Source organism: Gadus morhua, chromosome 13 (genome assembly GCF_902167405.1).
Source record: "Gadus morhua chromosome 13, gadMor3.0, whole genome shotgun sequence".
Lineage (NCBI taxonomy): Eukaryota > Metazoa > Chordata > Actinopteri > Gadiformes > Gadidae > Gadus > Gadus morhua.
Genome location: NC_044060.1, coordinates 4,706,807 through 4,717,759, shown reverse-complemented (window position 1 = coordinate 4,717,759; position 10,953 = coordinate 4,706,807). Strand labels below are relative to the sequence as shown.

The 10,953-nt window shown below is 50.1% G+C and overlaps 2 protein-coding genes across 7 annotated transcripts in view; one reads left to right on the top strand and one right to left on the bottom strand.

Moving 5' to 3' along the window:
- cenpp (centromere protein P) overlaps positions 1-10,953 on the top strand; it is a 44,912-nt gene that overhangs the window by 31,161 nt on the left and 2,798 nt on the right. The gene's annotated exons all lie outside the window — the stretch shown is intronic.
- On the bottom strand, positions 214-10,320 carry ecm2 (extracellular matrix protein 2, female organ and adipocyte specific). Of its 3 annotated transcripts, none has more exons than XM_030374009.1 (11): positions 10,244-10,320; positions 7,749-7,933; positions 6,904-7,059; positions 4,774-5,583; positions 4,145-4,260; positions 3,493-3,628; positions 2,976-3,133; positions 2,510-2,649; positions 2,212-2,324; positions 1,852-2,065; positions 214-1,290 (listed from the first exon to the last, which is right to left on the bottom strand). In XM_030374009.1, exons 2-11 carry the CDS (start codon positions 7,888-7,890, stop codon positions 1,122-1,124), a joined length of 2,154 nt encoding a protein of 717 aa, XP_030229869.1. In that variant the 5' UTR covers positions 7,891-7,933; positions 10,244-10,320; the 3' UTR covers positions 214-1,121. The 3 variants fall into 3 exon arrangements, with proteins under 3 accessions (XP_030229869.1, XP_030229868.1, XP_030229870.1); XM_030374008.1 differs by having other exon boundaries at positions 10,240-10,319; XM_030374010.1 differs by lacking the exon at positions 10,244-10,320 and having other exon boundaries at positions 4,774-5,547; positions 7,749-8,093.

Below are 10,953 nucleotides of genomic sequence, written 5' to 3'. Positions count from 1 at the left end.
ACTGGAATATAAAAACAACTGAAGTCACACGGCTCTAGACTTGGATGTTGGGAACTCATATTTTCCAGACGGTTGGAAATCTGTTAGATGTTTCTACATGAGCTCTTCTCTGTAACATATTCAGGCAGGGTCTGAGGGGATCTGTAGTGTGGGTGTTTCTTTGTGTTAGTGTTGTTGTTCCTTTTCTTTCATAAGACAGAGATGTGGCGGTAGTTGTGTGATTTACTTTATTTAGCAAGTGGGCAAAAAAGGCAAAGAAAATACAACTTTTTGGAACATTCATTACAATACTAACAAGTTATTTTTAACACTCTCTGAACATGCTGTCTGTAAGCACGCTGTTCCTTCATCGCGATACATGGCACTTAATGTTATAAGGCTTTTTGTTTGACTTTGCTAATGATGCTGGTAATAGCTTGTCCTCATTTTACAGTTTCAGTGTTGTGTTTTGTGTTTGACCTATTTTTCCCTTTTTGTTTCACTCTTTTTCATGAATGCTATATCAATACAAAAGCTTAATTGATATTTAATCACTAAATACACATCCTTTTGGTAATAGTACTAACTTGTTGAATTCTGCTGACCAATGTATTGTCAACAGTCTACGCCTCCTAACTTAGAAAAACATAATTTCCCATCCTGGGTTAATAAAGTACTATCTATGTGACTATCTAGTACTCTCAATCTGTGCAGATTGCAGTACAGGCAGCATTCCCTTGTCGATTTATGACGAGAAACCCAGATGTTGGCTACACTTCAGTTCCAATGGATGTCATTCGTACATGAGCTGCACACGAATGGCCCCCGACCAGGTGGGGTTTGGTCAGTGCAAGGAGAAGGTCTGGGGATCTGTGTTGCCTTCACAGCCATTCTTCTCAGTCTCATGTCGGGTTGTTCTGTGGACCAGTGGCTTGCAGTATCGCTATCTCCACCCCTAAACCTGGTACTCTTGGAACCTGGTACTTTGTTACGCTACCTGGTATTTTGTTACACTACCAGGCACATGTGTAGTCTTCAGTGGGGAAAGCACACCAAAGGATGAGCATGGCAGGGCTATAGTGCGATGGAGAGCTCCAGTCTTTGTAGTTAGCCTGGTGATGGACAGTGTTTGGAGAAGTGGTTCAGTCTTTCCTCTGTGGTTTGAAGACCACACTGGAGGTGGCGCGGACGCAGGAGAAGCTGCTGCTGGAGATGCTGTCGGGGTCTATTCGGTTGTTCTCCAGCCTTACAGCCACCAGGGTGGGGTCTGCCTCCATCCCTGGCTCACACAGGCTATCCTCTGGGATGCTCCTGGAACGGGAACCACAGCTCAGAGACCAGACCATCACCCCCAACCATCACTATAGCTCAAGACGTGACCATCACCCCCAACCATCACTATAGCTTGAGACGTGACCATCACCCCCGACCATCACTATAGCTCAAAGGCCAGACCATCACCTCCGACCATCACTATAGCTCAAAGACCAGACCATCACCCCCAACCATCACTATAGCTCAAGACGTGACCATCACCCCCAACCATCACTATAGCTCAAAGACCAGACCATCACGTCCAACCATCACTATAGCTCAAAGACCAGACCATCATCCCCAATCATCACTATAGCTCAAAAACCAGACCATCACCTCCAACCATCACTATAGCTCAAGACGTGACCATCACCTCCAATCATCACTATAGCTCAAAGACCAGACCATCATCCCCAACCATCACTATAGCTCAAAGACCAGACCATCACCCCCAACCCTCACTATAGCTCAAAGACCAGACCATCACCCCCAACCATCACTATAGCTCAAAGACCAGACCTTAGTTCAAAGACCTTATGGCACTGTAATATTTAGTACCTTATGTTATTGTTGTTGAGCCGGAGGAAGTGCAGAGCCTTCATCAGGCTGATTCCTGCCGGAACCGAGGCCAGCTGGTTGTGGTCCATGCACAGCTCCACCATGGAGTGGTACGCACCGAAGAAGGACTCGGGTTCGATGCCATGCCCGTCCAGCTTGTTGTAGGACAGGTACAGATACTCAAGCCCAGGGTCCATGTGGGCAAACACATAACCTGCAGGGTTCAATGGGGTTACATCTCTTAACCAGGCATTGACCCAGGCTAGATATCGCAACCTCTAACAACATTGGGAATTATTGTTATATCCCACTATGTGCAGCAGGTGTGTTCTGCTGTGATTGGTAGCCAAAGCCACCTACTGGGTATCCTCTCTATGTGATTCCCAACCAGAACCAGGTGAATGAGGGATCTCGGCAAGTAGGAGGGAACCAGGTAGAGATCGTTATGAGACAGATCAATGGACTCCAGGCTCCTGGGGAGAGAAAGTCAGTCAAGACACACCATCCTGATTCTAGAAAACTGAATGCTGTTGAGATGATGGGAAGAGTTGGAGTGGGAAGAAGCGGCGAGGAGTGCAGCAGGGTGATGGATGAATAAGTGTTGCAGGGTGATGGAGGGATGAAGAGTGTAGCGGGGAGATGACAATGTGAATTGTACCTGTGATTGATCCAGGCCAGCGGGGCCATCCTGGTCTCGTCCAGGCGGTTGTGCCTGAGGGACACCAGGGTCAGACTGGTGGTGTTGTTGAAGACCACCTCTGAGATCTCCTCAATCATGTTGTTCTCAAGGTACAGCTCCTGAAGGACAAGTCATGGTCCGTCACCTCTTAATCACAGCTAAGACTTAAAGGGCTCAACGGGCCCATAGTGTACAGCAGCCCATCACACTAACTAACTAGGTAAGGGATAAAGGAAATGCCAGTCGGTATGGGTTCAAAGTTGAATACCAGTAGTGTAATGGTATAGGTTATCAGGTTATGCCAGCTGTGCAGTGGTATAGTTCAACAGGTAAAGACTGGTTATCAGGCCATACCAGTAGTGTGGTGGTTTAGGCTATCAGGTTGTGCCCGTAGTGAAATGGTATAGGATAGGTTAACAGGTTATTACTGGTAATCAGGCCGTACCAGCAGTGTGGGTGGTAGACCCTGAGGGACTGTGCGGAAGTGGTTTCGGCCCAGCCTGAGGTAGAACAGCTGGGTCAGAGGGGAGAAGGCGGACGGATCCACGTTGTTCTCACTCAGGAGGTTGTCCTCCAGCTCCAGGATTATCAGGCTGCTTAGACCTACAATAATAAACACGGAAGATATACATGAACTCATTTTTTGAATAATGTTCACAGATATACAGCAACTAACTTGTAGAAAAAAATACACCTGCTAGATGTATTATAACTAACATTTAGAATAATGTGCAGAGATATACAGCAATTGACTCAGATAATAATAATAAATATGTAAGATAAACGTTAGATATACAACCTTTCCCTACCTTTGACCTTAATGAATTATGTATCTCCCTTTACATGTATCTCCACCGCCGCTTTAGAAACGCCTTCTCGATGCCTTAATTAACATAACCACATGGCCTGAGACCAGAGTGTGCTTGAAGCTGTTCTCATGTAAACCCACGAGGTGAACTGACCTCGGAGGCTCTTCTCCTTGATGGTGCTCAGCTTGTTCTCGTTGATCTTGAGTTCCTGCAGGGTGGAGGGCAGGTTCGAGGGAACCCGTTCTAGAAGGTTCCCGTCCAGGTAAAGCCGTGTCAGGAACTGCAGCCCCTGGAGAAGGAGGTCAGCAGCAGTTAGACAGAGTCAGGATCCACCGTTACTACGAGTAGGATGTAGTTGTGGTGTAGTTTGTAGTGTAGTTTGGTTGAATTGTATTGTACTGTAGTTGTAGTTTGGCGTAGTTATATTGTAGTTATATGTATCGGTAGTTTCGTTTTGTGTAGTTTGCAGTGTAGTTGTATTGTACTGCAGTTTGGTGAAGTTGTAGTGTAGTAGTAGTAGTGCAGTTTGGTGTAGTGGTAGTTTAGTCTGGTGTAGTTGTGGTTAAGCTGTATAGTGCTGTAGTTTGGTGTATTTTGGTGTAGTTGTACTTTAGTTGCTAGTAGTTTGTGGTTTGTGTGTTTGTAGTGTAGTTGTAATCTCAGTTATGTATTGGAAGTGTAGTTATGTATTTGTAGTTGTTGTGTGTTTGTGTTTTTGTAGTGAAGTTGGGTGTAGTAGTCGTGTCGTTTGTGTGTTTTAAGTGTAGCTGTAGGCAGGCTGGTGTAGTTGTAGTTGTAGTCTTACTCTGAAAGCTGCAGCAGCGATGCCGTCAGAGGTGATCAGGTTCTTCCCTAGGTTGATCCACTCCAGGTTTGGGATGCCGTTAAAGGCCTCGGCTGGGATGTTCCTGATGAGGTTACCTGTACACAACCACCAGATAAGTACCAATACTACTACTAGTACTACTGACAACCACTAGATAACTGGCGCATTGTAAGTTGTGTCCGATAATAAGTAGTCAAATAGTACGTCCTGGACTATTGGGGGTATAGAGCCAAGTGGACTAGTACCTTCTAGACTGAGAGACTAGGGTTGGTTTAGAGTTAAGAAGTGGACTAGTACATTCTAGACTGAGAGACTAGGTTGGTTTAGAGTTAAGAAGTGGACTAGTACCTTCTAGACTGAGAGACTAGGGTTGGTTTAGAGTTAAGAAGTGGACTAGTACCTTCTAGACTGAGAGACTTGGGTTGGTTAAGAGTTAAGAAGTGGACTAGTACATTCTAGACTGAGAGACTTGGGTTGGTTTAGAGCCAAAAAGTGGACTAGTACCTTCTAGACTGAGAGACCAGGGTTGGTTTAGAGGTAAGAAGTGGACTAGTACCTTCTAGGATGAAAGACTTGAGGTGGTATAGAGCTTAGAAGTGGACTCGTACCTTCTAGACTGAGAGACTTGAGGTATGGGATGGTCAAAGGGGGGAAGTAGTCCAGTTTAATGTTCTCACAGGTCATGGTAACGTCTGAGATGGAACATCCTGGAGGAAGAGCGTTCCTGGGAGACACTTTGATCTCTTTCTCTCCTTCTCCCACCTTCTCATGCTCCCATTCCAGCTCCTGGCTCAGAAGCGTAGGAGGTATTGGTTGAGGAGGAGGGAGTAAGTCACGCTCCTTTAGTTGGTTTGGTAAACTCTGAAACACGTCTCCTCTCAACCACTCGTCCTCTTCGTTCTCCTCTTCTAGAGCCTCCAGTGCCTCCCTCAGCAGCTCATCTTGTCTCTTCCTCTCTTCCCCCATCTTCCTCTCCATGGCCTCTCTCTCTGCCTCCTCCTGTCTTCTCCTCTCCTCCTCCATCTGCCTCTCCCTGGCCTCTCTCTCTGCCTCCTCCTCTCTTCTCCTCTCCTCCTCCATCTGCCTCTCCCTGGCCTCTCTCTCTGCCTCCTCCTGTCTCATCTTCTCCTTCTGTCTCCACTCCTCTTCCTCTCGAGCTATCTGCTGCTTCAGAGCCTCCTCTTCCTCCCTCCGCCTCTCCGCCACAAAGTTCCTCTGTCTCTCCGCTTGCTCCTTCCTCTGTTTCCTCCTCCTCTTCCTCTCCTCGTCCTTCCTCCTCAGCCGCTCCTCCTCTCGGCGGTGCTGCTCCTCCTCGTGCCAGAGGAGGAGCCGGATCTGTTCCTGGGTCAAGGGGGTTACGAGGTCGATGGGGTCGCTGAGAACTGCAGAGTCACCAGAGAAGTCAAGGCTGAGGTCAACTACAAGGGCCAATCGGGGACGGGGGGAGGAGACAGGAGACAGAGGAAACCAGAGAAGAGACATAGAGGACAGAGGAGACCGAAGAGGAGACCAGACAGGAGACCAAAGAGGAGAGAGAAGACCAGAGAAGACCCTGTGTTAGTCTTCCATACACCAAGAGAGAGAGAGACCAACATACCACCACAGAGGGAGCAACACTCCGCCGTAAACCCAGGGTTCTTAAGCTCTTTCATCTCTGGACCAAAAAGATAATTTCAGTGTGTCCTTGGGACCCAACCTCCGAAAACTCTGAGCACACCGGAAAGGTTGATCCTTTTGGTTTTAATGACACACCACAAACTGCATTGTGACCCAAGAAACGCTTTGGGTCACAAAACTGCTACAGACCTACTGTATGTCCAGTAGTACTGCAGCGCTAGAGGCTGCCAGTAGGGGGCTTGGTTAGAGACTGGGGGAGATGCTGTGAATCATAGCGACCTTAAATCAACCTAACACCATTTAGTTATCTTTAGCAGGTGTGTCTGGGTGGGCAGCCCATAATAATACAGGCCTGATGTGCTCCTGTTATCACCAATCACATCTCCATCACGGGGGACCCTAGCAGTCCAGTGGTAATGACACTGGCCAGAGCTGATGACTGTCTTTACAGCTGGGGTGAGTGTTAGGGTGAGGGTTAGGCTGCCTTCTGCTCCTCTCTTCCAGTAATTGCTGTGTTGTAGTGTCAGTATGAACCCACGCCCACCCTCTCTGTGACTCAGCAGGGGAGCAGAGGTATGCAGCCTGACTTCTGTATCTCCCACCCTGTCATCTGCCCCTCAATACACGTAGTTAAAGGGCTCAGACGGCCGGATCTAAATGCCGGGTCTATTGGACCTGTCCTGTTTACGGTTTCAACACAGGTCCCCCTCCTGTCATCTGATGTCTGAGAGGGGAGCTCTCCTAAGACTGAGATAAAACTGAGGTACACTGAGATAGAGTGTTAAGATTACATACTCTGAGAGCCTGATATTTTGGGTCACAAGTGTTAGAGTTGGAGAACCCCTAGTGTAACACTAACACTGACCTGCAGTAAGGCTCACCTGGAATAACAGTAATGCTCACCTGGAGCAACAGTAATGCTAACCTTGGGAAAAGCTAACCTGGAGTAACAGTAACGCTAACCTGGAGAAATGCTAACCTGGAGTAACAGTCACGCCAACCTGGAGTAATAGTAAAGCTGACCTGGAGTAACAATAAGACTAACCTGGAGTAACACTAACCTGGAGTAACAGTAACACTAACCTGGAGTAACACTAATCTGGAGTAACAGTAGCACTAACCTGGAGAGAGTTTGAAGCTGGGGGGGTAGAGGGCAGCTGGGGGGTGGAGGGCAGCCGTGGGGTGGATGGCCGGGAAGTCCAGGTTCTGGAGGTACTCAAGGACCTGAGCATCTGCTGGGCCCAGGGTCATCTGGGGGCTCTTGGTTCTGTCAGGACCTGGACACGACACACATCACTACCTGGACACGACACACATCACTACCTGGACACGACACACATCACTACCTGGACACGACACACATCACTACCTGGACACGACACACATCACTACCTGGACACGACACACATCACTACCTGGACACGACACACATCACTACCTGGACACGACACACACATCACTACCTGGACACGACACACATCACTACCTGGACACGACACACATCACTACCTGGACACGACACACACATCACTACCTGGACACGACACACATCACTACCTGGACACGACACACACATCACTACCTGGACACGACACACATCACTACCTGGACACGACACACACATCACTACCTGGACACGACACACATCACTACCTGGACACGACACACATCACTACCTGGACACGACACACATCACTACCTGGACACGACACACATCACTACCTGGACACGACACACATCACTACCTGGACACGACACACATCACTACCTGGACACGACACACATCACTACCTGGACACCACACAGACAGATATCGAGATTCTGCTAGTGATGGCTGTATATATAGAGAGAGAGAGAGAGAGAGAGAGAGAGAGAGGGAGAGGGAGAGGGAGAGAGAGAGAGAGAGAGACTCTTCTAGTGATGGCTGTGAATCTGGAGAGAGCGAGTTCAGAAGTGTGTGTCTCACCGCGTCCTCCACCTCCTCCTCTCCTCTTCTTGCCCCTGCGTTGGCGTTCTCTCTTGGCCCCGGAGCGCTGGTGGCCCTGGGCCGGCGGGACCACCATCAGCAGCAGCACGCCGAGAGCGGCGAGCAGCAGAACCCACTTCATCCCCTCTGCACACAGATACACTCTACACCTGCTGGGCGTCTACCTGGAGCACATAACAGAGGCACACTGTACCAGCTGGTGGTCTACCTGGACACCTCCTCTCTCCCTGCCCCTCCTCCTCCTCTCCCTGCTCCTCCTCCTCTCTACCCGCTCCTCCTCTCTCTACCTGGACCCCTCCTCTCTACCCGCTCCTCCTCCTCTCCCTGCTCCTCCTCCTGTCTACCTTGACACCTCTTCTCCCTGCTCCTCCTCTCCCTCCTCTCTCTACCTGGACCCCTCCTCCTCTCCCTGCTCCTCCTCTCTCCATCTGGACACCTCCTGTCTCCCCCCTCCTCTCTCCCCCCTCCCCCTCCTCCTCTCCCCCCTCCCCCTCCTCCTCTCTCCCCCCTTCCCCTCCTCCTCTCTCCCTGCTCCCCCTCCTCCTCTCTCCTCGCTCCCCCTCCTCCTCTCTCCCCCCTCCCCCTCCTCCTCTCTCCCCCCTCCCCCTCCTCCTCTCCCTGCTCCCCCTCCTCCTCTCCCTGCTCCTCCTTCTCTCTCCCCCTCCTCCTCTCTCCCCCTCCCCCTCCTCCTCTCCCCCCTCCCCCTCCTCCTCTCCCCCCTCCCCCTCCTCCTCTCCCTGCTCCCCCTCCTCTCTCCCCCCTCCCCCTCCTCCTCTCCCTGCTCCCCCTCCTCTCTCCCCCCTCCCCCTCCTCCTCTCCCCCCTCCCCCTCCTCCACTCTCCCCGCTCCTCCTCCTCCTCTCTCTACCTGCTCCTCCTCCTCTCTCCCTGATCAATCTCACTCTCAGTGGGCACCGACAGACAGACAGGATGAGAGGCTAACAGACAGACAGACAGACAGACAGGGTGAGAGGCTAACAGACAGACAGACAGACAGACAGACAGACAGACAGACAGGAGGAGAAGCTAACAGACACAAAGCATGAGAGGCTCAGTGATTGAAAGATGAGTGGCTTGCTGACAGACAGGTGATGAGGGGCTGATGGCCAGACAGACAGGATGAGATTTTTTTTACCGGAAATACCAGCTGAGCGCCGGGGACAAACAAGCCTTATTCTCCTGCTAACCCTGCTTCCTGTGTGTGTGTGTGTGTGTGTGTGTGTGTGTGTGTGTGTGTGTGTGTGTGTGTGTGTGTGTGTGTGTGTGTGTGTGTGTGTGTGTGTGTGTGTGTGTGTGTGTAATAACTAGGTCTGCGGGGTGGAGGTCTGTCATTTTTAGAGAGAGAAGCTTCAGACTACTGAGGTCAGGAGAGGTCAAGATGCCCCTACCAGTACTATACAAATACTACATACTAGTATATATACACAGTATCACTACCCTATATCCATCAGTAAACCTACCAGTGATACCAGCTACAGTCAGTTTAAAACCCTCGTGTGTGTGTGTGTGTGTGTGTGTGTGTGTGTGTGTGTGTGTGTGTGTGTGTCAGGGAGACGGATAAATATATCCATCAATACCTTATGCAGTAGAACAACTTCACACAAATTGCCTCCAACTACAACCCCAGTCACTAAAGCCAGATGATTCAACCATCTGTTCTTGCGGAAACCATAACACACACACACGCATGCACACACACGCACACACACGCACACACACGCACACTCCGCCAATACGGGAGCAGGGGGGAGGGGCCCTGGATGAACAGGCTCTCGTGGAGACATGGAGCAACCCCCCCACTCTGGTACAGCCCAGCACATAACTAAACACCTCCCCTCTGGTACAGCCCAGCACATAACTAAACACCTCCCCTCTGGTACAGACCCGCACATAACTAAACACCTCCCCTCTGGTACAGACCCGCACATAACTAAACACCTCCCCTCTGGTACAGACCAGCACATAACTAAACACCTCCCCTCTGGTACAGCCCAGCACATAACTAAACACCTCCCCTCTGGTACAGACCCGCGCATAACTAAACACCTCCCCTCTGGTACAGACCCGCACATAACTAAACACCCCCCCCCCCCCTCCTCTGGTAAATAACTAAACACCCCCCCTCTGGTACAGACCCACACATAACTACCCCCCCCCCCCCTTCTGGTACAGTAATTAAATAACTAACCCCCCCCCCCCCCCTCTTGTACATTAGCTCAATAACTAAACACCTCCCCTCCAAGCACATAACCAAACGCACCCTGTCTGTGAGACTTTGGGAGGGTTTTAAGATGAAAAATAAAACAGACAGACAGAATACAGAGGTGCCTGTAGACAGAGAGACAGACAAACAGGATGATAGAGAAAAAGACAGGTTGTTAGACAGACTGATAGACACAGGCTGACAGACAGTTAACGGGCAGGCAGGCAGACAGACAAACAGACAGACAGACAGAGGGGTTTTACGTTACCTACGTTCCCAGAAATGTGAAGTTCTTGTGGAACAGTTGTCAGATGTTTTTCTCGCAACCTTTAGAGATGGAAACCGTTTGTATGAGTGTGTATGAGTGTGTGTGTACGTGTGACTGTGCGTGCATGTTTGTGTGCGCGCAGATCCGAACCGTCTGTCTTGCCGTCTGTGTTGTGAACATGTGCTTGTGTGTGTGTTGTTAATCTGTGCCGGGGTGTATTTGATTAGATAGACTCATAGATAAGTACTTTATTATCCCTGGGGGGAAATTACTTTGGCAGAACAAGACAGGACAAGATAAAACGATAAACACACATATTGCAACAAAGTAAAAACAAGCTGAACAAATAGCAGAGTACTTGAGTGCTTGCAGAGAGCTTCCAGAGTGCAAGTTGAAACAGTTAAGTACATGAGAATAGAACGGTGTGTATTGGGTAAATGCAATGATAAAAACAAGTCCCTCTGTGACTATTCGCAAGTCGCATTGAAGGGGAAGGGGGGCGTGGCCAAGGGGGGCGTGACCAAGGGGAGGGGGGCAGAGTGAGGGGGGCGTGGTCCAGGGGGGAGGGGGCTGTGGCCCTCGGCCAAGGACACGTAGAACAGCCTGAAGGCAGGGAGGGGGGGCTCTGGGGGCAGAAGGAGTCTCCTGCTGAACACACTCCTCTGCCTCGGGGGGGCATGGAACAGATGGGAGCAAGCAGTGTGGTCCCCGTCC